Here is a 26098-nt window from a genome sequence, read left to right on the forward strand (position 1 = left end):
GTGCCTCTTGGTTTCTCACCCCTCCCACATCCCTTCACTGTCTCCACTCTGTTTTTCCCACCCTCTCTTTCCTGAACCTTCACACCCCCCCTGTCTCCTCTCCACCTTCTTTTTTTCCCCTCCACCTTTGCAAATCAATCTCCCTCCTGCCGACTCTCTCTAATCTGCCTCCCGTTTCCACTCACCTGCCTCCTTGTTTCCCCGCTGCTTTGGTTTTTACACTCCCACCCCTTTCTTGTTTTAATTTCCCACCTCCCTCCCACTACTCCAGGGTGAGATTCTGGTAAGTACCCCACTGAATTAGACCGCACCCTGCCAGGGGGCAGCAAGGGTAGGCCGCGCAGAAGAACTGAGGCCATCGTGCTCAGGTCAGCCAATACGATTAGGAGTGGTTGGAGACCGACCGTGCTGAAAAGGACCACACTGAACCACTTCCTGCACAGCTGCATTTTCACTGTAATGCCGCTGTTTTGCATCTTCCGCAGCTTGGCGGACTGGGAGAAGCCCATGAGGAGAAGGTAGAGTCTCCAGGCTCGTTAAGCTGCTGTCAATCAGCATGCGGTTACCAGTAATTAGTAACAGCCCGTTCCATAACACAGAGCGCTTTGCTCGGGTAATTTTCCTCTGGTTTAATTCATACAGAGACGGTGATGGCCTTTAATTGCACACGTCTACTAACACGTTACCCTTTGTCCAGCAAAAATCCGGCGAGAGATTTAAACCTCTTTGCCTCGGCCAGAGAGCCTGACTCTCTGCCTTATGAAGTGCCACAGGAAGATGGGCGGCGCAGGGCTGCGCACGGCGTCGGTTCTCATGCCTCCTGGTTTGTACCCCTGCTGCCCCCTAATGCACGGTGACTCAGAGGTTTGCCTTGTAAGAATCATCTCGAAATATCAAATGGGGCCAGACGATTGAAGGGAGCGGGCGACAATTACATTCATGACATACAAGTACAAATAAGTTCATTTAGCTTTATTTGTTTCATTTAGATTTTTAGTGTTTTTTATTGCATGTTACAAAACAATCATCTCATAATATGTTCATCTTTATACACACTTTAACCAACTTCATCTATTAACAAAAAAAATTACCTTTACTGTACTTATTTCTATATTCAGAATTGATGAAACAATCGACTTTGCTGGCCTTGTCCACATGTACATGAGTATATTGACAACACTTTCTATGGAGGCTCCACTTTTCTCCTCCTGTGTGTTCACAGGACATCAAATGGCTTCTTTTGGCGTTTTGCTTTGGTTTGATGCCTTTTTGTGTGCGTTGGTTTGTGTGACCCGCGTCTGTGCGATCTACAGTAGCAATACACAACACACGACTCTCTGACGCCACACTGCTGCTGTTGAAAAGCAATTTCCCACAACTCGCTGGGTACATTGCCACACCTTAGTCTGGCATCTGAATGAGGTTATTTTCAAGCAAAGTTGGTGTCTATACCCATGTATACGTAGACAAGGTCTTCAATTGGTGTCTGGTTTTGACTTCGAACTGATTGAATGAAAACTGGCTCGGATTTCTTACCGTCTTACCATCTACTTAGAAATTTAAAGGGCAGCCTTGAAACAGTTAATTACTTCCTGACCAATAAATCCGTCAACCTCAAACTGTCACAGTCTGTGAAAGGTTCAGCTCATTTTGTCGCCAAGGCAAACGGCCAGATTCGCTCCTCTGTAACTGCCTTCTCCTTGTTGTTTGTCTTGGCGCTTCTTGACTTTTTTTTCAAGTATTTTTTTTTTTGCACTCAGCATAGCGCACTTCATTCCTTTGGCTGGATGAAGAGGGAGTGCAGGAGAGAGAGAGAGTTTCAGATGAAGGACATTTTTCACTTTGGAGAAAGAAAAAAAAAAACTCCTGTAAATGAGATGCACAGGAGCCTGCTTAGAAAGCAGTTGAGAGTTTCAGAGCGGAGAGTCGCTGTGACCTGCCCTCCCCGGAGTGACTCTCCAAACTCTCCATCTCTCCACTTCAGTTGCATTTGGCAGCGTCGATGTCCGACCTCTTGCCAACTCTCTTGAATTGGTTAATCAAACATAATCTAATCCCTCTCTATGCAGTCACATCCTGATCCTCTAACTCTCTGCATTGTTCTAACCAGCTGTTGACCCTCCTCCGCATCCTCCAGTTAACCCAGTTAACCCCCCTGCAATGTTGCCGCTGAGCAAACTGACTCGATGACACTAACTCACCACCGCCGCCGACTCACATGCACCTCCGTGTTGGAGCCGTTTGCTGTCTGAACCCCATCCTGTTTATGTTCTTGGTTTGCCTTGAGTTGAAAAGGCTTCAGTTTTGGTCTTTTCAACTAAAAGTAGCCATGCAAAATGCTGCGTCTTGAATTTCCGTCTGTCATTTTTTTTTTACATTGCCTTCTCCGTCCATCCATCCATCTCATTTTCTTTGCTTTTTTAATATATATGTCACAGTAGACTGACAAACACTGAAAACCAAGTAAGTTAACACATAGAAAAACAATTCCACACATCTAGCAGGTGAGCAGGTAAGATTTTTTTTTTTAACTTTAGCATTGGTTTTATTTGTTTTTTTCTCCTGACGGGTTCTCGTGTTGCCACTGCAGAAGCCTGATTGACTGAATCGACCCCCTCCTTCCTCCCGGCACCCTTCTCTCCCTGTCACCCTCTGCTGTCTTGACTCCCTCACTGTGCAGGTGATCAGGAAAGGCTGGCTGACCATCAACATCAGCATCATGAAGGGAGGCTCCAAGGAGTACTGGTTCGTCCTGACCGCCGAGTCGCTGTCCTGGTACAAAGACGAGGAGGTGAGACTCTGAAAGGCCCATGTTGACTGTGTGCATGTCCAAGCCCAGCCTAACCAATGTGCAGACTACTGTTCAGCTGCAGCCTGATGAACAGGTAGTCTGAACACTGGGCAGGCGGAGGAGGAGGACGAGGAGGAGGAGGAGGAGGGGTGAGGGGGTTCTCCTGTGGGAGGAAGGACCCCGAGGTCACTGTGACTGCAGGTCGCCAGCCTGGGACAGTAGGACAGAGGACAGCGAGAGTAAATATTACAACAGAGAAACAGTCACACGTCCTGGAAGAAGCTTCGCACGTGGCCCATCAGGGCAGCCATGCTGGAAGGCGGCGATACAATTACTTCATTAAACACTTTCATTTTTAGAAAAACAATAAACTAGACCTTCAACTTGGGCTTTTTCTACATCATCTTGGTTACATTTCAATTCAACTAACAGTTAATTGATAAAACTTTTAAAGTTGTGTCTAAAGAAAGCAGATAATTATTCAGCTGCTCTTATTAAGCTTCCACGGTTCTGTCTCAAGTCCGTCGTGAATCAAATGAATTTTTGTCATAGATCAGTTGATGCTAGACAAAAGCAAAGCCAACTTGGTGAAAAAGTTTGACTGCCGTGACCGCGAGGACATCCAACGTGTAAATAACGTTCACGCTTCTCACTCACCACTCGTCCGCAGGCCCCGGTCGTCTCTTCTTCTTGTTTGGAAACAAATAACCTGTAAGTCTGCGTTGAATTTCACCAGATCCGCCGCCCCAGAGCAACTTTTCAGAAGTAGCCTTCAGTGTCGGTCCCCTTTTCGCCAAGTGAACAGAAAGAGAAGCGGCGAGGGGAGGACGGCGGAGGCGCAGTGACGTGGCAGGCGGGCTGAAATGTTCCAGCCGGGATCTGACTTTGGAATTTGCAGGAAATCGTACTGGGTTACGACGGTGGGGGTGGGGAGGATCGGCCGGGGGTGGAGGGGGTTGCACAAGCGCGCACGTGTGTGTTTGCTTCCAGATGACTGCGTCTTAGAGTGTGTGGGGTCGTCGGTCACGTACGCGTGGGTCCCCCCTCCCCCGCTCACCCCCCGAACCGAACCACACCTGTTTGTCCGATCGGCTCAAACTCGCGGCTATTCGTTTGTCTTTGCACGTGCGGGCAAAACATTGGCTGCGTGTTCTCGCCTTGTTTGCGGGGGCGGGGGAAAATGTGTGCGACTGACTGTGAATGATGTAACTGTTGGGCCTGCGTTGCTTCGTGTGTTAACGCCGGGCGCAAAACTCTTCCAGATGTTTCTGCTCGGCAGCCAAAGCTGGCACCACCTCTCGCTCCGTCCACTCGCTCCTCCTCCTCGTCCATGCCCCTCCTACTCCTCCCCCAAGCCCTCCTCCTCTACCCTCAGCGTCATCATGCATATGGCCAGTTAAGTTTTAGTTTAGTTTAGTTTATTCGGCCATAATTGTACATATACTCATAAAATAAAGTTCTAAATCATTTCCATAAACAGGCTCATCATTCCCGAGTTTTATATTTGTTTTTTTTAAACATTTTTTCTTATTACACAAAGTGAACTACACTTTTTGAATTCCTCATCACAACCATTCCACAGGTTCACCCCTTTAGCAGATACACATCTGCTCTTAATGTTTGTCCTTGCGCTTGGGTTTTTTTTGTTTTTTTTTAAGCATTCCTGATCCCCTGAGTTCATATTGACTCTCTTGTTTTAAACCGCCTCTGACTACAGTCAGGAAGCAGCTTATTGTGTACTTTATAGATTATCTTATACTTTATAGATTATCTGTACGCTTTTATAATCCACTAAATCAAAAAATTTCAAAGCACATATGTTGATAAATAATGCATTAGTTGGTTCCAAATAATCTGATTGATTTACAATTGGTGCAGCTTTCTTCTGTAGTAGGCAAACTGGATTAGTGTTAGTTTTGTACGTGTTTCCCCATATCTCCGTACAGTAGTGCATAAAGAAATGCTTTCCGTCTCATCATCAGAACATACAGAAATGTTCCACTTTATCAAGATATCGTTTCTACTTTTTCCTATTATTTTTTTTAAACGATATTGCTTTTCTGGGGTAGGAGAAAGAAAAGAAGTACATGCTGCCGCTGGATAACTTGAAGATCAGAGATGTGGAAAAAGGCTTCATGTCCACCAAGCACACCTTTGGCATCTTCAACACAGAGCAGAGGTCAGAGGCCCGCAGAAACACACACGTGGCAGTCTTTTTTTTAATTTATTTTTTTGTTCAATTTGGTTTTGTCAGTATCCGGCTCATTTGGAATTGGTCTTCCCTCTCCACAGGAACGTGTACAAAGACCTTCGGCAAGTCGAACTGGCCTGCGACTCTCAAGACGACGTGGACAGCTGGAAAGCATCTTTTCTCAGGGCTGGAGTTTATCCAGAGAAGGACCAGGTGAGGTTTTGTGTGTGAAAAGGGCTTTCTAAAAGGTTTTTTTTATTTTTTTTGCAGGAGGCTGTAAACAGAGGGCTTCAGTCCTATGTTCTGGATATCCATCGTAGTGTTGACTTAAGATACATTAATGCCTTCTTTTTTAACTTGACGGCCAGGTGGAGAACGAGGAGTCGGCCGCATCGGACACCCTCTCCATGGACCCTCAGCTGGAGCGGCAGGTGGAAACCATCCGCAACCTGGTGGACTCGTACATCGGCATCATCAACAAGACCATCAGGGACCTCATGCCCAAGACCATCATGTATCTCATGATCAAAAACGTGAGTCTGCCAGAACCGGAGAAAACAAACAGCAAAACATTTTGTGGCAAATGCAACATTTAGTCTCACCTTTCCAAAAGCTAGAGGTCATGTGACACCATCAGGCTTGTTCCCTAATGAGGCGTCTGCGGTGCTGCAACCCGGAGCTGAGCAGAATAATGATTGGTCGTCCTGGAAACAAAGAGCAAGTTTATGATGCACCCTTCCAGCGATGCGTCCGCTGTGGTTTTATTACTTCAGCGCGCAGCTCGTCAACAACACAGACGCTCGCACGCAGACTCCACTCCGCCGCTTGATTGCCACTTGGTCCCTCCGCTCGTCTGTCTCGCACAATAATGACTGAATATTTTAATGGCTCATGTTTATTCTTCTGTTCGGCACTCGACGTTTGAACCGTGCCTCTCGAGCCCTGTCGTTTCCGCAATTATGGAAACACAATTCGGCCGATAACGTCCGGATCTTTGGCCCAGCAGGAAGCGTGACGGAATCGAAAATTATATTCTGCTGTCGTCATCCGTGTTTGAAAAACCTGTCGTGGCAGGCCAAGGACTTCATCCACTCGGAGCTGCCGGCCTACCTCTACTCCTCCGGGGACCAGAACAGCCTGATGGAGGAGTCGGCCGACCAGGCGCAGCGAAGGGACGAGATGCTGCGCATGTACCACGCCCTGAAGGAGGCGCTGACCCTCATCGGCGACATCAGCGCCAACACCATCTCCACCCCGGTGCCCCCGCCGGTGAACAACACCTGGATCCCGGAGTCCAGGTACCCACGCAGCGTGAAGTTGAGGACGCGTTGCATTGATTGACTGTCATTGGCCTCCCATCTCCTTCTGCTGCTCTACAAAAGAATCATCCAACCCGCCTTAATGTACCGCTCTCCCCGTTTCTTCACCCTGCTCACTGGAAGCAACAAAAATAAACTTCTGAAGATGTCACACACAGCATCAAAAATAATTGACCTCCCCACCCCCCTGTCTGTCACATGCACATGAACTTGCCATTACACGCCTGGCACCAACAATAATAAACAGTTCTTCACTCTCCTCCCATCCAGCCGAAGATACAGGACACTTAACTGGAAAAATGCCCATTTCAAAAAAAGCTTTCTTCTGTCAGCCATCACAGCACTGAATAACACTGTAAACCGAACAATATCATCATAGTAGCTGTTTTTTTATGTTGAGTTAAATGTATGGGAAACTATTTTTATATGTTTGGGAGAGTAAGAGTTTATTTATATAGCACCCCTCACAGTACGGATGCACAAAGTGCTTCACAGCAAATAATAATAATAAAATGCAGTCAAAATATCAAAGAATTAAAAAAAACAACATAAAAGTGCAGACATTTAAAGACAGGGGATACAGACGACAATTTAAAAAACAGGCTAAAACTAGCTACCAGTAATAATAAAGACCTAACTAACTAACTAACTGAATTGTGTCCCGACCCTGCAGCCCGAACACTCAGCGCAGACCCCCGCCCGCTGCCGCCCCGGTCCCGAACCGCCCGCCCGCCGTGCGGGGTCAGACTCCCGGACCGCCCATGAACCCCTCGCCTCCCTTCGGCGTTCCCCTCAACCCATCGCCAGCCTTCAGCGCCCCGCCCATCCCCTCTCGCCCGGGCCCGCCCATCAACGCCTTCGGCAACAGCCTGGATCCGTTCAGCGCCCCCCCTCAGATCCCCTCCCGGCCGGCCCGCGTCCCACCAGGCGTCCCCAGGTACCTCTGCATTTTTTTGGTTGTGTTCTCATGAGCTCATTTCTGTTGTTGTTCTCTTGCACTTGCAGTTTATTTCTTCACTAACATTTTTTTTTGTCATCCTCTGTTTCTCGAAAGTCACAGGCTTCATTTCTGACTGTCATCAGTCATCCCCCATTTGTACTATATTTATTATTCATTCTATGAACTTCTAAAACCTTTTTGCCATCTATTTTTTCGTTTTTTGCGTTTCCATTACCCCTAGAATTGCGCAAAACCTAAATATTGCAATAAAAAACTGGCAGCAGATAACACCTAAACTTAGAAAAACCTCTCAAATATCGTTAAAAGGTTTTGACGCTCTCAAGAGGTTTTTCAGACGTGTCGATGTAGAGGTATATCGCAAAAGTGTCATGGAAAGACTTTTTTCACATTTACACATTAGCAGTACGAGGTCACGTGACCAGTTCACTTCAAGTGAAAATGGCCCGTTATGTTTGGACGGAGGAGGAGACGGAATATATTTACCAAGTAATCAAAAAAAGAAAAATATAACAACCATTATTGACAGCAAGCAACCAAAAGCGAGTGTAATTTGCGAGATTTGACAAGAATTACAGCTTTTGCCCTTCACACCATTCAATGGAAGCGCCTTCAAATCACAATTGTACTTTGTACTTGTCGAAATTTTAGAAATATTGCTTTTATTTTGTGAAAAGCTGTAATGGAAACGCAGCTTCCCTCTCTCTCTCTCTCTCTCTCTCTCTCTCTCTCTCTGTCTCTCTCTGTCTCTCTCTCTCTGGGTGCCTTTGGTTCTGTCTCACTTCTTGTCTCTTCTCTCCCCGTTGCAGCCGAAGACCCCCCGGCGCTCCCTCTCACCGGCCCACCATTATCCGCCCTGCTGAGCCCTCCCTGCTAGACTAAACCTGTGGCCCAGGCCACCTAAGAGTGTGCGCTTACTTGTGTGTTTGTGTCTACCTGCACACTGAAGGCCGAGGGCGGGGGGTGGGTTAGGGGCCGACCGCCAGCGTCACGTCGTGCACGACGTCCAGCAGCTGCGTTTAGTGTAACATGAGCTGCCAACACCGCCTTGATTAGTGCACAAGGCTGCGACCGCCTGCACAGCGAAAAAACGAGAAACCCAGCAGCAATCACACAATAAATGGGTGGATTTGACTCAACGCAGTGTTTCCTCAGTGACAAGCTGGCAGACGCTCGTTTCACAACTCGTTGGCGGTTGCGGGATGGCCCCCCTCCCCCTGCCCCCGCCCTCCTCAGATTGGCACAAACATCCGAATCTTGATCTCTTGTGTAATTTTACACATTTACCCTGTTACTCATGTTTGACTGATTTTTTTTTTTCCATTTTCTAACTGATTATTTCATACTGGAAAGAAAAAGAATGAAACAAATAGCTCAATAATCACTGTTTTACTATCTTGCAGATGTTGATTACAATTTTTTTTTCCTCTCCTTTGTGTTATTTTATTCGAGTGACTTTGTTCGATTTTAATGACCATCGTAAATGTAGCTTTAAAAAAGAAAAAACAATGAAATGATTGCGGAAGAGGGAGCGAGTGGAAAAAGCACGTGCAGAACGAAAAGACGGGACAGGGTAGCATCGGATTAGCTTCAGCCTGCCCCTCCCCCACTCCCCAGCCCGATTGACCGTTACGGTTCGAGCACTTGTACCCATGTAGCCTTATGACCCGCCGCTCTCTTCTACCAGAACACTATGCACAAAAAACGACTGGCGGAGGGACAGAAAGATCTTCGGATTGCTTCCGTTCATTGACGTCGAGATGTTCAGACTTGGAATCGGCCTCGGTTGGACCGAGACAACACGCTGCGGCGCCGCTGTAGGTTCCCTTAATCCCAGGATTTAGCTCCTCCTCCCAATAGAGAAGTCGCCCACTCATATCGACTAGAAAGTTGGCAAAGTCGATCATTGGAAATAGCAAAATGGAAATAGAAGAAGGTAGTGAAACCCATAGGGAGTTTGCACCTCTCTGTTTGGCTTCAGCTGTCAACTACAACCACTGATTGCAATTAGTTCTGCTTCTGAGCGTGAAATAGAGCGACTCGACTTGTATATAGCTGGCCTCTTCCGGGGAGCACTTGTATTTTATAGCAGGGCCGCAACCTTCCTTTCCATCATCATCCCATCCAGATTAACTCCAGTTGTTGAATTCAAGGCGCCACTAACACGCACTTCTTTATTAGCGTTGGTCGTAGGGAAGCAGTGACTCGCCGTCATCCTCATGCATTATTTATAACCGGGGCATTTGTCAATACGTCTCATGTGTACAGCTCAGCTCCCCACTTTATCTCGGACTGTTTTGGGGCTCTTTAGCAGGGATCAGCTTTCTCACCTCATGTTAACAGGGTTGCCAGGTCGGGCTCAACACTGTGTACAAACCTGTGATTACCTTTTCTTTTGATTGCTCTTTGACGGTGCTTGACTATTTCAATGCACACTTTCCAACCGAGCCGTTTTTGGGAGCGACGTCATCGGACGGGTGGTTTACCTGCTACTAGGATTTTCTTTTTTTTTTCTTTTCTAGTTTCGGTTTGATCAGTAGTGGTGGTGGGAATTGTGGTGTATCAGAAACGCTGTCTTTGGAAGCCGTCTTGACGCTAAAACGAAGGACTGAGACCTGTTTCGATGACTTCAAACAGCCTCTAAAGACAGCGTGTTTGTTCCTCCCCTGTAATGTTCTGTGGCTGTGGCTTTCAGTGACAGTGCCTGAAGGATGATTTGTTTGGTTTTTTTTAAATAAGCAAATAAAGCCATTAACCTTTAGATTGAGCCTTGGCTGTTTGGTGAAAAAAAAGAAGATATTTAAATACAATTAAAATACATAAAAAAAAAACTTTTATTGCCCAAAGTAAGCAAAGAATGCCTCTGTGCCTGTCACTTCAGCCTGCCCTTGAAAAAGCTTCCAACTGTAAATTTGTTTGGTTGTGGCCTAATGGAATGAATCTGGTGGAAGAGGGTTGCAAACCTGGAAGAAAAAAAAAAAAAAAACTCCCCTCTTTGATTTTTTTCCCTTTGTGCAGACGGTGTAAAGTGCCTCAGTAGCAATGAATTGATTTGAAGAAGAACCCATGAACTGATAAAACAAATGGAGAGTAATAAAAAAATAAAGTGGTGATGTATACAATAAAAGGGACTGTCTCTGGTGGTTGGTGTCTCTGAGTCTTGTGTGGTTCCACTCTTCTCTCCTCTGTGTCGTAGCGCCCTCTTAGTGCTGTCCTCTCTCTGCCCCTCTCTCTCTCTCTCTCTCTCTGAACATCTAAACACGACAGACTGAGCCGCTCTCAATCAAAGCTCTGTTGCCAGGTTGCTGCGGTAGAGAAACAAGTGCTTAAACAAAGAGTAAGAACATTAGTTTTATGATAATTTATTTTGACATGAGTGCTCATGAAATATAATCTCAGGATAAAATGTTTTTTCCTCACATTTTTGACATTTTCAGGGCTGTTTTTTTATATATTGATTATATTCATTTACAGGTAATTAGTCTTTATTTTATTGTTTTTGACAGTGTTCGTAAACTCCCCAAATGAGTCTGTTTGTATTTGGCTTGCTTGTTTTTTCAGATAAAATATGCCGAGACAGTTTTAGAAATAATCCCTTTGTGATGTCACAAAGTACACTGATACCTCTCCCAGGTTCGTTAGCGAGTCCTTGTGCCAACTTGTTGCCCTTTTCTGTCATCCAAAGTTGAACAAAGCGTTGGTTTTTAGCAGGAAGCGACAGGAACAATTATGGAATTCTATGACATGATGAAAGGGATTTATGGACCTTTCAAACACAAAGGACCCAGAATTTCTATTCATCGTTCTTTAATCTGCCGTATCGCCGAGGTTAATGCATTTTATACCCTCCAATGAGGTGACAGGACGATCTCCATCATTTTCCCCATCAAACGAACCTTCACCATTCCAGTGACCGCATCCCGCTTTCCCCTTCCTGCTGTCCTACCCATCACGAGATGATTAATGTTGGTTGCTTGTTCCTGAACAGGCGCCCGGCACCTCGTCGCAACCTGTGGTGACCTCGGCCAGCCAGGAGCGGACGTGACGTGACCCCAGTGAGACCCCCTGCCAACTACCAGCTCACTTCTAACTAAACAAATACTGCCTGTAGGAGTAGATACGCAGTAGGAAGTTACCCCCCCCCACCCCCCACCCCATGGTAAATATTTCTTCAACATTTCTAGATAGTTACCTTGAGCTGAAGGTGTAATGAACAGAAGAGATGGGCTATATTTGTAGATGATGCATGTTTCTCCCAGAAAAAAACTATTTAACCAGGTGCCAAGTTGGAATTGTGTTGTGATTATTTCGTGCGTTAATGTTGTATTGCCCCAGTTGTGAGCTGAAAAAGCAACCACCATGTGGTGGCGCAAGACAGCCAAAGATGATTGTTACACACAAACATTGCTTTGAAAATGTGCGCAGTTACGAAAGTGGAGTTTGTTTTATCGCATTTGAATGTGTTTTGAATGACCACCAAATCAGTCCTTTGTAGAATCTGATGTTTTCAGTTTGTTTTATTTTGTAATGGTGTCAGAAATTCCCCCTTTGGGTTTTTATTGGTTAGAATAAAATAAAAGGTCATAAACACTGCTGGGTTATATTGGAATTCAATAATAAAAACAACAACACAGAATCAGAGCAGATGTGGTGTTTTTTTGTTTTTTTTTTTTTTAGCTTCCTTTCTTACACTTTTTTTTAAAAAACAGTAGTGTTTCATGTATGTTTGTACGATTATGAGTTCAATATTGTGTGTGTGCATGCAAGACTGCCACCAGCAAGTTATTTCCAGTCGCTGGATCATATGGAAACCCGCTGAAAGATTCCCAGTGTAAAAATAAATCCAGACTGCAGGGATTTGATGTCTCCGCTGAGGGGGGGGGACGTCGCCGGCGCTGCTACGTGCGCACCGGCCTTTTGTCATCAAACAGGCGCCTCAGCGTGTAGATCTGAGTGACGGCGACGGCCGACATGACCAGCAGGTTGACGCAGGACCAGAAGGAGACCCGCCACAGGTTGTCCTCCAGGAGGTAGCGGTCCCTGGCCTCGAAGGCCCGCAGGGCCGCCAGGGACTGGCGGCTCTTCTCCAAGTTCTGGTGCACCAGGTCCATCTGCGCCTGGAACGGTGAACAGAAACAGAACACGGTGTTTAAAGTCTGACACCTGTTGCAGACCACGCCCCCTCCACTCTCCTCCTCCTCACCGTGATAGCCGCCACCGGCCGCTCCATCTCATCCTGATTCGTCAAGGCAACGTCCACCCAGGCCTTTCTGCCGCCTTCCGCAGCAACGTTCGGACCGTCGACGGTCACCTCAAAGACGATCATCTTCTGGGACAACTTGCTGTGGCTGTTGTCGAAGCACAGCCGGTGGTCGCCGTCCTCGGAGGCGTCCACTCTTGAGGCAGGACAGAGGAGATGGTGCTTTGAAAAGGAGCTCGAAAGCATGTCAGCTCAAGCAGAACAGTAACTTTCACATTGGAAAGTTAATCAAAACAACAGATGGTGAGTTCTCAGAGGTGGTGAAAGTATTTGCAATCTATACTCAAGTAAAAATACGGATGCTTGTGTTACAAAAACAAAAAAAACACTTTGGTAAAAGTACTGATTCAGCTCCTTTACTCAGGTAAAACTAAGAAAAGGGCACATTCTGAAATGCACAGACGTAAAAAGTACTTTTCTTTCACCGGAAACGAAACAGCATTTGTTTCTAATTTTGTAAAAGTAGAAGTTGTGACGGAATAATCTGGACTGACCAGAGGTCTTGATGAACATCTGGAGCATTTTTAACAGTGTTGGTTCTCTCAGTACCAACACTGTTTCTCTTTCAACTGTAGCCCAACCAAACTGTAATCAGTAATATGACTAGTAAGCTACATTTGTTTTGAACTTTTTACAACAATAATCAATGTTATTTTCGACATGTTTTGTTTTTCTCGGTACTGAAAACATACTGAAAAGTAAATTTTATCGGGTTTTATGTTTAACTCCCCCTTCAATATATCAACCCACATGTGAATTCCATCGGATCTGCGGACGTCTGAGAGCAGTGGGTGTCTGCTGGGGGAGAAGAGGAAGAAGCTCACGTCCAGGCCTTGCCCAGCGATCACCTGCGACACAATAGACAGCAGAACTGAGACCAGTGACTTTCTATAAATACTTGCACAGGAAGTTTATTTGTTAATAACATGCTGCTCAGAGACGTGTGTGTAATCCGAAATGCACAGTCATACTTTGACTTTCAACCTCTAGCTGCTGTAGGTTTGGTTTCACTCATTCTGTTGAATACGAATCTGAATTTTCTGTAAAAAAAAAAAAAAAAAAAAAACGAGGGGAAAAAAAACAACCTCTGTGCAGACAAAAAAAAGACAGTGTGAAAAAAGGCAGTTCATTTTTAACTTGAACACTCAAATGATAAGCGTGAGAAGCACAATGACTGTGATTGTGGTGAGGTAGTGGGAGATGAGGGCGAGCAAAGGTCAGGGCCACTGAGCCAGTGATGTCAGTTTTATTGTTTTATTGTCACTCAGACAGCAGGTCCGAAACTCAAAGCGAAGCCTGTGTATTTTTCTTTTAATGCGTATCACTTTAAAAGCACACAGGCTAACAAAAACAACAACAACAACAAAATCTAACTGCTGAACTCTTGTTTTATGGATCAGTCCATGAGTTTTGTTTTTTTTCCCCATCCATTTTCGGCCTTATCAAGCTCAACAATTATCTCTGAACAGGAGAGACCAAAGTCCATCTCCTGCTTGTTTATGACATTATTGCAAACACTTTACCCAACTTTCTACTGCAGACATGCCGATACTAAGACAGAAAAACAAAAAAAATAATCAAGTAAATTCTTGTTTACCTGGTAGTTAACCTCAATGCTGTCACCCTTGGCGACGGTCTGGTAGAAACACTCTGTTTGGCCCGCAGGCAGCAAAAATGTAAAACCCATAATTTGACTGGAGCCAAAAGTCAAACTGAACGCAGAGCTACACGCAAACAAACATGTCAGCGCGCAGAGTTGCGCTCCTGTTGCGCTCATCATCTTCAGCACGCAGCGCCCAAGTCCATGTATTCCGCAAAGACAGTGTGCAGAATCTCTTTCTCTTGCGTCGCAAGAATCAGACGACCTGTCGTGGTTTCTCGTTTTTCATGTTCCTACGGAATGGAAAGATCTCAACTGTGAAGGTTTCACGATGAGTGAAAGCTCCGTCTGTCGAGTTCCACCGCCTGTGGCCAAGTGCAGCAGCCAGCGTGAGCAGGCAGGTGCAGCTGCTGCTGCTGCTGCACCCAAAGGGTCTCTCAGTGGCCAGGTGAGTGTGCAGGTGAGTCGTTAAAGTGCTATAAAACGTTTAACATTTTCCGTTCTTTCTCTCTTACTTTTTATTCATTGATTTTTGTCGCTACTGTATTTATTTCCACAGTTTTACCATGACGTCTCTTGCAGCATCCATCGGAATCCTGAAGGGGGAGCTGTGGGTCAAAAAAAAGACAAGCTGCAGGCCTCGCCGCTTCTCTGACGCAGACCAGACTCCGGTGTTGAAAGCAGTCAGTTTCAATTCATGGCTTTTTGGGCATTTCACCACCAGTTCACTCTTCGAAGACAAACCACATCAAGTACAAATCATCTCATGTTCAAAGTCTTCACTAGATTCCCTTCTCAACTACATCTGTTGGGGGAAATTGGTGATGGGAAAACACCCAAATTCCGTGAGCTAGCGTGTTAAAACGCCACATGCATTGTGGGAGATGTATATTAAAGCACAGAATTTTTAGAAGATTACGCAGCATTCGAACTCTGGCCGCCCGCTAGTGATGACGTGGTCGTGTTGGGGTTTGTACGGTCCTTGACTTTGACCCTTGTGCTTTACACACTGTGCACTTGTGGCACTGTGGCTTTCATGGGCACTTCTCTCTGTGTCTGCGTGGGTTTTCCTCCGGCCACGCCGCCTTCCTCCCACAGTCCAAAAACATGCACGTGAGGCAAATTGGGAACTTTAAGTTGGTGATAGGTGTGAGTGCCCATGTGCCCAATGGTTGTTAGTCTTTCTATGTGGTCACGTGATAAGCTAGTGACTTGTACAGGGTCATCCCGACAATGGATGGATATTTGCAGCACTGTTTCTTGTTTGTGCACACTTCTGGCTGGTTGCTGTCATATTGTGAGGTCAATCAGCATGTAAATTTAGTAACTGGAGCACTACGGCGTGACTCATTAGGTAAACTCAGACAAAAGCAAGTTTTTGATGACACGTGTTGTCAACACTTGCATGTTGTGACTCATGTTGCAGCGCTTAATTAGAATATCTTGTATTTCTGCGGATGAGATAGTTATGAAAGATATTATGAAAGCGGTTTAGAGCGACTTCGTCACTACCATCGTCCTCCAGGTCTTGTGGTTTACAAAGATAGAAACAATGATTGTATTTGTCTACCCCAGAAAGTCCAAAATGATGTCACATGACCTTCACTAATATTTTCTACATGGCCAAATGTGCCAAAAAGTTGTGAACTTTTAAGTTGTGTCTGTTAAGTCTTTTTTTCTTTCTTGTAAAATTTTGTCTTGTGACTTTTTTGGAGATGTAAATCTCCTCTCCTGCGTCGGGTAACTGGACCTTTACCCTTCTGTGCTACCCACCTGTTTGAACGTCTGTCCCCGCCCTGATCGAGTCCACATGTTATCTTGTGTATGTATGTAGTGTAAGAAGAAGAAGAAGTAGAAGAGGAAGAAGTAGAAGAGGAAGAACAAGAAGAACAAGAATTGAGATGATTTTGATTAAAAGAAATAAGGAAATAAAGTAAAACAAAATAAAATTGAAATTAAATTGAAATTAAAATATTCACATTAAGTTCACAGTTGGATTATGTATAATCAACCGTTACTCCATGCCAAGGTCCTTTCAGGTCAAGCTTCAAATCTGGTTTTTCATTTACTTTGATGATGATCTCTCTTGGCAACTTGTTAATGTCCCTTTTTAAACATGTGAAATTTCCAACAGAATCAGGAGGAGAGGAGAACCGCAGGGTTTTATATATGTATATATGTATATATATATATGTATATATATGTATATATATATGTATATATATATATATATATATATATATATATATATATATATATATATATATATATATATAGAGAGAGAGAGAGAGAGAGAGAGAGGGAGAAAATGATTTAAAAAAATGTATGTGTTGTCGCACCTTCTCTCTCTCTCTCTGTCACTCCCACTACAACCACTTCCTCGTCTCCTCGACTGAGGCTTTCTCTCTCTTTATACTCCAAAATCTGAATATAAACACCCCGACAAATGCTACTCAGATTGAAGCCATATATGTATGTATATATATGTATATATATATATATATATATATATATATATATATACATATATACGTATATATATATATATATATGTGTATATATAAAATGATTGATAATGTGAAGGTGCTCCAATGGAAGAAAAAAAACGCCTAAACTTTAATGTTTGGACTTGCCTCCTTGATTTGAATGAAGGTTTTTTTGGCTGGTTTGCGTGACCAGGGCCCCCCGATGCATGAATAATATTGGCATTTTCTTTTTTTCTCACATCATGCTTTTTAAAATACTCATTACTCAGTTTTGTTGTCCCAGAAACAGATCAGAAGTCAATTTTTGAAACTGTATGAATAAAGCTATAATAATACAATAATAAACATTACATTCTTCTAAACCTTTTTTTTTTTTTTACATCTCATCCTACATTTTCACAGGGCTCAGTTAACGGTTGCTTTTAGACAGTAACACTTGCTGCGGCGTCCGCTTGCAAGAGAGGAAGTGTGACTCAAGGCAATAATAGACTGTGACAGTAGCTGAGGGTGGAAGGGTCTTCCATGCTGCTTTGCTGCCGTTGTTCAGGCCCGAAAGTTGGTGCAGTGACAGCCTCCGATGCCGCCAGGGAAGGAAACTTTCTCTTGATGCGTGTCACCCTCGCCGGAGAACATGAAAAAAAAAGAGAGAGAAAGCTTCCGTGATACACTGGAGGAGTGCAACGTATGAGTGTGAAGACTTGCAAACTATCTTTTTGTCCAACCACAAAGCCCACCCATTTTGTACACACACACACACACACACACACACACACACACACACAGTTCTCAGCCCCTATCCGTGACGCTGCTCACGGCTCTCTGTCATCTTCTCAGTCTCAGTCCCCCTCTGAACTGAACTGGCCTGCATTGGCAGTGGGAACGTGACGGCCATGGATGAACGTGGTAAGCCCTGCGTGTTTACAGTGGATGCCTACAGTAACCATCCCCCGCCATTACCTCCAAGGCATAGCCGCAGGGCGCCGCCGCAGCATGGCAGTGTGAGGCAGAGCCTGCTCTTCCTCCTGGTGGGCTTGGCACTGTGCGGCATGGTCATCGAGGCCTACTACATCTTCCGGCTCTACAAAAACGCACCCGTGAGTATATGAACAGTCGTTTTCGGCCTACTGATGGTCATTTTTACGATGGCTTTTGATTCGCTGATCTTCTGAACTCAGTGGGAATTTCACATTTTATCTTGAACGCCTGCGCTTGTTTTTGTTTTCGGTTTTCTCATTACAAAATGTGCTTTCCATTTCTTCCACACGTCGAGTTTCGCTTGTGTCATGTGAACATTTTGATGCAATTATTGTTTATTGTTTTAATTTAAAAGTAGTAACACAAGTGGTCTGTTTAAAAAGCATGATCTAATAAGTAAAAAAAAGCAACCTTGTCTACGCCCTGCCACTATCATAGTGTCATGAAAATCCAATTAAAATGTAGTTCTAGGTGTAGTAATGATGGCAATGATGGTTTGCTGCTCTAAAACTGTAGACGTTGAGCTTACTTTAAGAAGTGAAATTAATAAGTGAGCCAGTTTTTTGTCCACCTGCTGTTGATGCTTCTGTGTGAGAGCAGCTGTTGTGAGGTTGTCATGAAATGACACCTTTTCAAAGAAGGCAAGGCAGATCAAAGAAAGAGACGGCAGAGGAGCGGAAGTGGTCTCCTCCCTCTCACCATTTAGCCCGTGCATGGTACTCGGACCTGCAGAAGCAAACGTTTGCAAAGAAAAAGAAAAAAATGTTGACTGGCTAGTGTCTTGTATCCAAGAGAACTGCGTGTTGAAGCTGAAGGTTAAACTCTGCTTCACCTTTCCCCCGCAGGCCTCGTCAGGGTCGACGTCGAAGCTCACTGCAGGTACGTATCAGCGCTCGATCGCCACACGTCCAGTTTCGTTGAGCCACGTCTGAGACTTGATGTCAGACTCCCTCTAACTCACAGATGAGGACGAGGCGAGGAGCGTCAACGTGCTTCCCTCCAAACCGACCGCACACCTGACCTGTGAGTGAGAACATCTCGGCCCTTCTTGCCGGTGGCACCGCCCTCCCACCCCCCTGTTTTCCGTCACTGATTTCATAGCATTTTTTTTTCCCACCTTTGCCGCTTCTCCTTCTCTTTCAGACGGAAAAAACGTCGTCCATGAACCTCGGATCATGAGGTGGAGCGAGAACGCCCCACTCCTCTACGAGATGAGCTACAACAACGGGAGCCTCGTGATCCAGAAGGAGGGTTACTACTATGTCTACTCCAAAGTCTCCTTCCAGGACACGGGAGTGTTCCACCACTTCATCTGCCGGAGAACCCAACTGTACACGAAGGGGAGGGATTTTCCCCTGCTGACCTCAAGGAAATACTCAGACAAAACATCCACAACGCAAAAGGCATCGTCCAACAGCTACCTGGGGGGAGTGTTCCACCTCAAGGTGGACGACAACGTCTTTGTCAAAGTCAGCAACACCTCCAAACTCCTGCTACATGATCCCTATGAGCACATATTTGGCGCATATATGCTATAGCTATTGCTATGATCAAAATCTGCCCAGATTCCCACGCTTCTAAGGATAAGTAAAAGAAGGAGAACATTACTTTTGAAATGTTTCTCACTCTTTTAAGACTAATAACAAAAGTGGGTCAGTCATCCAGATTCTTCGAACCTCTGAACTTTACCAGAGAACGTTCTGTTCTTTATACCGAGTATAAACTAAAATTCTCTATCGCCATTTTCTTCCCATTTCGTTTCCCTTTGTCGTCATGGTATGATTGTATTTATCTTCAGTGGTGTATTTAAAACTGATGAATAAACAAGTTTCCATTCCTGCTGTCGTTTGTTTGCTTCCTGTACGCTGGACCTGCTGGGTCTGTGTCACAGCACGTCTCACACACCACACCGCATGCACTGTAGCTGGGTCCCTTTTTTTTCTCTCTCTCTGGCACGCTCACCGCAGTCACAGAAGACTGAAGGTGAACTGCGTCAACCATTTAACCACAATTCGCGCAAACTGTTCCCAGTGCACTCGAAAAGTAGGCGGAGTGGAGAATGGAGGGAACAGTATGCTGATTTACATGTATTAAGATCAACGGTTATAAAAAAAAAAAAAAGAAAATCCACCAGGTACCAATACTGTATTATTTTATTTTTTTGTTAAATTGCTGTTGAATCTTTTATCGCCATGGTAACAAAGGGACTGGAATGCCTGGTTATACAACAGGGCAAACAAATTCACCTCATGTCTTACTTTTTAATCTCTTGAGTGCATCACCGTGTCTCTGATACACTTTCCCTTCAGCTTTGACGATAAACAAAATCCACCCACAGAGTGGTACATTTGTAAACTCAAGAGGAAGTGGTAGAGCGGACGGTGGGAAGGCAGGGGCGTCGGTGGGTAGCCTGACTCATTTTCCATCCCCGTATCGGAGGAGAAGGGCCGGGTGCATGGGACACGTGTGTGTGCATGTGTGTGTGTGAGTTTGCGTGCGTGTGTATTTGGGTGTGTGGGTCAGGCGTCAGACAGCTGTTGCTGTTCTTCCACGCTCCATTTTCTAATAGTGCAGTGTCGCCGAATGCAGAAGCTTCGTCACACATTTTATGTTTTGGCAATGCAAAACTGAAAGTGTTGTCGTCACGGCACACAGTGCATAGCTAAATGCTGGCCCCTTGTGTTCTTCCACTCTCTGTCAATGCTGGTTTGAAGAACTGTATTCCGAGTGGCCGGATTACAGGGTTTGATTTACACTCTAGATCTGGAAATACCTTATTAATCTGATTAATCAGATCATTATTAATCAGTTGATTTCAATCCTGGCAGGTCTTTGAGAGTCAGAACAATCGATTTTTGGATAAAAAGGAGAGTTTGGATTGTTGGCAGCATTTGGATAACAATTCTTTCCTACAGAGGAGTCGAACAAACCGACTGGCTTTACTTATAAACTAAAGGAGACAAGAGTGGGTGGCAAGAGAAGACAGCACACAGGTCGCCTGCGTGCGTGTTGATTCAGAATAATGAATTAGGAACAATCGAAAACTGCGGTGGCAGAGGAGCGTTGTGTGAGAGTCGTAACAGATGAGGAACCATGCGGCTGTTTCAGAAAAGATCTGGTTTCAGATGAAACCTCAACACCTTTGGAAAATGTCTGTCTCGGATTTGATGACAAACACTTTCCAATGACCTTTCGTCTGTCGTCTCACTGCAATGGAGCCACGGTGGCTCCGTGGTTTTGAATCTTCGACAGTGGCCGGCCAGGAGGGTCTGTTCGGCAAACCGGACTTCTCACTTTCAACCTCACGTTCAGGGTCTCGACGGTGACTCATGCGTCGGGTCGCCTTGCAGTCGATGTTGGCGATGAAATTGTGAATTTGCAGTTTCAGTTTAGTGCATTTGTTATGTTTGTTTGATTGAAAGAAACACTTTGGATTCCAAGGACAAAATCACAACAAAGCTAGACGATGAAAACTTGACGGTCAAATTTCAGTATCTTTCATTGTAAGCATCCCTTTAGAACATTTTAGCAAGGGTAGTAAGTATTCTGTGAAACTGAACATGAATATGAGTAACGAAACCGAGACTGAAATAAGAGACATGGAAAAGAAAAAGAATTACATCATTGTTTTGCGCTTTTTTTTTTAATAGGTACTAAACAGCCATGTTTGTGAAGACATGACAAGACACATTCAGTGCATTCTGTTCGGCCTCTACCAGCACTTTTGTACGCAGTGACTTTGCCGACTTGACCGTGAATTCTTGACAACATAAATTTTTTTTTGGAACTTTTACTTACTTAATATAATTTAGACCAAACATAAAAAAATAAATAAATATGTGTAAAATATATATAAATACAGAAACAAACATCATAGAGCAAAGAATCCCTGCACACACCAGCTGAGTTTGCAAGCAGGTCTGCCACTTCATAATTATACATTCATGTAGTCGTCTACTACACCGCAAAGGGAGGTTTTAAAACCAAGTGAGAGTGCTGATACTGAATCATGCTCCAATATTGAAGCAAAACGTGCATTTGCAAGGGTGAATAGGGAAGAATCTTGGGTGTAGTGAGGTCATGGAACATCCACCATCCACAAACTTCTTTATATTCTATGCATTGGCTAAATCATTTCAAAAGAAAGAAAGAAAGAAAGGAAAAAAGAAATGAATACAAATTTAGTTTTATGGCTGGTGTTCTCAAATGTTAATCCAAATCATCATCTCACGATGCAGCAATTCCACGATGTGATGACCCAAAAGTGGTGATTCAAAAGGAGAAATCAGCCAAGCATTTGTTTGCACATGAGCAGCTTGTTGCTACATCGATATATTTGGATCAAAACAAAAAGGGTGTTCAGACATTACTTGAGAAAGGACGACGCCTGAGCATGACGATAGCGAGGTGGGTCAAAGATTCACGTTGGGCGATTTGACTGGGCGACATGTTGATGGTGAAGTTGAGCGCGCTCCCAGCAGCCAGCTCCACCACCGTTCCCAGCAGGCCTGTGCTGCACGTGTTTGTGTTAATCCAGCCTTCGATCAGGTGCTGACCACCGTGCGACAGCTTGACCGCGCACGCTTCTCGCGGCGTCCCATTGCACTGACACTCTGGAAAAAGGGTCAGCCGAAGATTCAGGAAGTAATATCCGTCCTTTGCTATCTTCAGGTCTTTTCCTACTGCCAAGACGGAAGCGTCTCCCCCTTTCTTCGCCTTCCACCTGACTTCACCATCGACTGTGGACGGAAAGATTAGAAAAGAGCGGAATAATGATCGACTGGAGGGGTTACAACATCGGACAACTGAAATGATTTACACACTTTTATAAATGTTAAACCCTGTGTCTGCGTGGGTTCTCTACGGGTACTCTGGCATCCTCCCACAGCCCAAAAATATGCATGTGAGGTGATTTGGACACTCTAGATTATGCGGAAGAGGATTAGGGCCACAAGAAGAGAAAACAATTAAGATTTTTTTTTTTTTAAACAAGTTTCTAATTTGAGAATAAAGTTGAAACTTTGAGATTAAAGTCGAAATTTCGAGAACAAAGTTGACGTAAAAAATATGAACATTTATGAATAAAATCTAAATTTTGCAATTAATGTGAACATGAAGTAGGTCAAAATGTTGAGAATAAATTTGAAATACTCTGCGAGCAAGTCTAGTGGAGTGCGTGGGTTTTCGTCAGTTTCCTGATTACTGTGGGTGAGCTTTGTGGGATACACCTGTTTTCGGCAGTTTACTTTTAATTTTAATTTTATTTGTGTCGACTCTATTCATGAAATTTCTACTTTATTCATGAAATTTCGTCTTTTTTAACGTCCACTTTATTCACAAAATTTTGACTGGATTCATGAAATTTTTTGGCTTTGTTACGTCGACTTTGTTTCATGAAATTTTGACTTTATTCATGAAATTTCAACCTAAAACTCGAAATGAAAACTTAAATGAAAATCTCCTTTGTGTAATATTTTTTTCTCTTCTTGTGGCACTAATCCTCTTTCGTAAAAATTAACCATAGATGTGTGTTGTGTGAGTGCGAATATGAAATGGCCACTTGTCCAGGGTGTCACCCTGCCTTTGCCCTATGACAGCTGGGAGAGGCTCCGGCAGACCCCTTTGGCCCTGAATACGGGAACAAGCAGGTATTGAAAATGGACTTGAACTTTAAATTTGTGTGTCACTAATTTGATATTTTGACAGGTGCTCTGAATGTTGCACCAAGCAGCAGTTTCATATCACTGAAAGCTCAAACGATTTCAAGTGTTATTCCCTGGAGTAACATTTTCACCCCCAACTGATTGGCTTCAGTCATCTCTACACCCTCATGCCAAGGCAAGTGACAATTTGTGGGACTTTGCAAACAAGGACTCACTGTTTGGACATTTCACAGCTTTTGTAATGACTTGATAAATGGTGAGTACTCGTAGCATTAGCAACAGTAGTGCTTTACCTTCTGTAAACTGATAGAAGAGCATTTCTCCCATTTTGAAACTGTCGTCCGAGGGAGGCGGCTGAAAGAGGAGGAGAGCATTTTATCTCGTGATCACAGAAACACCATCATTTTTTACATTCCCTCTCTACTCAGAATAGACGAGATGATTCACACCAGAGGGGGGAAAAAAAGCCTTATTCTGTGCCATTTCCCCGAATGTAACAATGACATCATTTTGCTTCCTCCAAGACTTGATGAGTGGTTAGACTCTTCAACTGTAACTCGACTTATTAAGAGGGAGGGGGAAACAAAGAGCTGAGCGACACAGGTGCCTGTTTGGGCAACATGCAACAATGTAGTGACAAAGCGATAACGGCACAAAGGTTTCTGGCAAGGCACAAAAATTTGGAGCTGTTACGTCCTTACCGAGTGTGTAATGCTTGCCTGGGGCTGCGCGGTCCCCTCTGGTGCTGTGACACTACTGTTCTGAGAGAGGAAAAAGAAGGCAGAAGTGGAAAATACTCCCTTTAAAAAAAAGCGAGTGTGAAGGTCCTTGCCACATCACCGTGAAAGGCTCTCAACAGAACAGGATCGCCCGTCATCCAGGGCTTAAATTTCATAAACAAGTTGGTCCATGCACAATTATCAGAGAGCTATTGCACTCTGTAATCTCAAAAAAAAAAAAAAAAAAAATGGACCACCTCTAGCCCCCCTGTTTGATGGGAACACTGTTTTGTTTCCACAGAAGGGGATCTTGTAGGCCCCTGCAGACCACATGCAGGGGCGGATTTCTCACCAGCTGTGCTACTAGTAAAACCACAAGAATGAACAGATGCACGGCACAAAGGTGTTAACACATAAAGTCTGTCAAAAACATCTGCCGTTTCGATCAAAATCGTGATCGGTGAGGGAACTTTGACTACAAACACTTAAAAACAACAGAACAAACAAACCAGCAAGCAAGAACATTGAGCCGTCTCACCTGGTCAGGCTGTCCAGTGGTAAAGAACAAGACGATGAACAAGCCTTGGATGATGGAGGCGATGGAGAGGACGACGGTCCACATCAGGAGAACGAGGATGAGGCAATTCTGGGTAGGCCGTGACATCCTGGCGGCAGCTGGAGCTTGGAAAAAGCAATAATAGAAAAATATGCAGAGTCGGCAAAGTGTACGAGTCTTAGGTTTCCTCTGCTGTGCGTACACTGAGCAAAGCTTGTGTGCGTGAGTGTTTGTGTGCTTCCTGAGCACAGCAAAATGTATATGATGAGGACGTTTTGATGTCTGACTGTGATCTGCTGTTCTCTGAGTGAAGCGGAGATGAATTACGATGGTAATTTCCCCTGTATATCAGTGCAGGAACATGCGGCAGACACAGGTCTGCGCATTGGGGCTGGCTCTCTCCACCTACTTCTAACAAAAGAGAAGAAGAAAAAAAAAGTCACATGACAGTAGCAGGGAGAGAACTTGAACTTTGACATTACAAGGATTTTATTAAAATCATTTTTTTTTTTTGGAAGTCAATATATTTCCTTTTAGAAAGTTAATTATTTCCTCTGACCTCGAATTTACCACATTAAAAAACACTTGAATTTGCCGGGAGTACATTCAAGCAGCAAGTACATGGCTTGGGGTTTGAAAGACTTAAATTTAATCACAGCAAATTTTGTTTATCATTTTACTGCCAAAACTAAAATCAAATGTTGAACAAGTGATGGAATTTAAGATTTAATACCTTGGCATGATGTTGACTATTAACACCTCCTAAAAACTTCCACCGGTGTCTGACTTTGTGTTGAGGTGGTGGCGGTGGTGGCGGCGGTGGTTTCACTTTTTTAGTTTGTTGTTTGTTCTTCTGGGAAAAGTTTCAAGGCAGCAAAACAGGATGGCTTTTTAGTTCTGTTTATGTGTCATCATCACACTTAAAGGAGCCCTAAAAAGACCAAACGATACCTGCCACTGGCTCCCAGAATGACTGGCAGTGGTCAGGTGCTATAGTAACAAACAACTTGTCCCAACTTGTTTGTGTCTAAAATTGAGTTTCAGCTCAGAGAAGCAGGCAGAGATTAACACTTGAATTGTACAGAAAAGCAGAAGTGGAATGACATTTTCAAAACTCAGCACAATTCAATCATGTGCATGTTTCAAGTACACTCGTGCTCTGGTAAAAATGCAGAACAAAGCAACAAACCCATTGTCTGCTGCTGAGTGAAGCATGGTAAATGTTTGCAAAAAAAATTCTGGTATTCCTTTGACGGACTTTTTGCTTGACATGTGACGATATAAATAGGTGGAAAATTAGAACATAAAGGTCAGGAGGTCATAACACAAAACATGGGCTTTTACAGTGTTTTGACCGCTGTTTACATTGATCAAGGCTGATAAGACTGTGGGGTGCGCGCACGTCTGCGGCAAAGTATTTATCTCCATCTAGTGGATACAAGCCAAAACTGCAGAGAAATAAATATAGAAAATCTTACCAGCAAGTCTCGATACGACACTTCTGTCTGGGATTAAATGGGATTCTGCAGAATGCTTTCTTAACTGCGTGCAAAACAGTAGACTAATATAAACTATACATG

The 26098-nt window shown here is 44.2% G+C and overlaps 4 protein-coding genes and 2 long non-coding RNA genes across 11 annotated transcripts in view; 2 read left to right on the plus strand and 4 right to left on the minus strand.

Annotated features, from left to right (window-relative positions):
- The window catches only part of dnm2a (dynamin 2a), a 28071-nt gene extending 16171 nt beyond the window's left edge, over positions 1-11900 (plus strand). The window contains exons 14-22 of one of the 5 annotated variants that reach the window (XM_076033144.1): positions 272-283; positions 486-518; positions 2681-2791; positions 4861-4970; positions 5084-5195; positions 5351-5515; positions 6057-6280; positions 6975-7238; positions 11248-11900. In XM_076033144.1, the coding sequence (XP_075889259.1) occupies positions 272-283; positions 486-518; positions 2681-2791; positions 4861-4970; positions 5084-5195; positions 5351-5515; positions 6057-6280; positions 6975-7238; positions 11248-11278 (1062 nt within the window). In that variant the 3' untranslated portion in view covers positions 11279-11900. Of the gene's footprint in view, positions 1-271; positions 284-485; positions 519-2680; positions 2792-4860; positions 4971-5083; positions 5196-5350; positions 5516-6056; positions 6281-6974; positions 7239-8068; positions 10403-11247 lie in introns of those variants that run through there. The other 4 variants (XM_076033140.1, XM_076033142.1, XM_076033141.1 and 1 more) reach the window with 4 other exon arrangements.
- On the minus strand, positions 1818-3683 carry LOC142892971 (uncharacterized). The gene is made up of 2 exons (XR_012927628.1): positions 3449-3683; positions 1818-3001 (listed from the first exon to the last, which is right to left on the minus strand). It is a non-coding gene; the product is annotated as an uncharacterized LOC142892971 (long non-coding RNA).
- LOC142892970 (transmembrane emp24 domain-containing protein 1-like) lies at positions 11752-14578 on the minus strand. The gene is made up of 4 exons (XM_076033147.1): positions 14117-14578; positions 13270-13367; positions 12463-12655; positions 11752-12376 (listed from the first exon to the last, which is right to left on the minus strand). Exons 1-4 carry the CDS (start codon positions 14297-14299, stop codon positions 12158-12160), a joined length of 693 nt encoding a protein of 230 aa, XP_075889262.1. The 5' UTR covers positions 14300-14578; the 3' UTR covers positions 11752-12157.
- A 2535-nt stretch (positions 14579-17113) lies between these two features.
- LOC142892972 (TNF superfamily member 14) lies at positions 17114-19417 on the plus strand. Its single transcript, XM_076033148.1, has 4 exons — positions 17114-17699; positions 18426-18459; positions 18544-18603; positions 18724-19417. Exons 1-4 carry the CDS (start codon positions 17496-17498, stop codon positions 19116-19118), a joined length of 693 nt encoding a protein of 230 aa, XP_075889263.1. The 5' UTR covers positions 17114-17495; the 3' UTR covers positions 19119-19417.
- LOC142892973 (uncharacterized) lies at positions 17558-18610 on the minus strand. The gene is made up of 3 exons (XR_012927629.1): positions 18413-18610; positions 18152-18306; positions 17558-17683 (listed from the first exon to the last, which is right to left on the minus strand). It is a non-coding gene; the product is annotated as an uncharacterized LOC142892973 (long non-coding RNA).
- A 1775-nt stretch (positions 19418-21192) lies between the features above and the next one.
- LOC142892975 (uncharacterized) lies at positions 21193-25647 on the minus strand. 2 transcript variants are annotated; one of them, XM_076033152.1, is made up of 4 exons: positions 24501-25645; positions 23945-24004; positions 23537-23597; positions 21194-22319 (listed from the first exon to the last, which is right to left on the minus strand). In XM_076033152.1, the coding sequence occupies exons 1-4, from the start codon at positions 24624-24626 to the stop codon at positions 21940-21942; spliced, it is 627 nt and encodes a 208-aa protein (XP_075889267.1). In that variant the 5' UTR covers positions 24627-25645; the 3' UTR covers positions 21194-21939. The 2 variants fall into 2 exon arrangements, with proteins under 2 accessions (XP_075889268.1, XP_075889267.1); XM_076033153.1 differs by lacking the exon at positions 23945-24004 and having other exon boundaries at positions 21193-22319; positions 24501-25647.
- Positions 25648-26098: the final 451 nt, after the last annotated feature.

Source organism: Nelusetta ayraudi, unplaced genomic scaffold, assembly GCF_046127955.1.
Source record: "Nelusetta ayraudi isolate G7.1 ecotype Tasmania unplaced genomic scaffold, CSIRO-AGI_Nayr_v1 ptg000040l, whole genome shotgun sequence".
Lineage (NCBI taxonomy): Eukaryota > Metazoa > Chordata > Actinopteri > Tetraodontiformes > Monacanthidae > Nelusetta > Nelusetta ayraudi.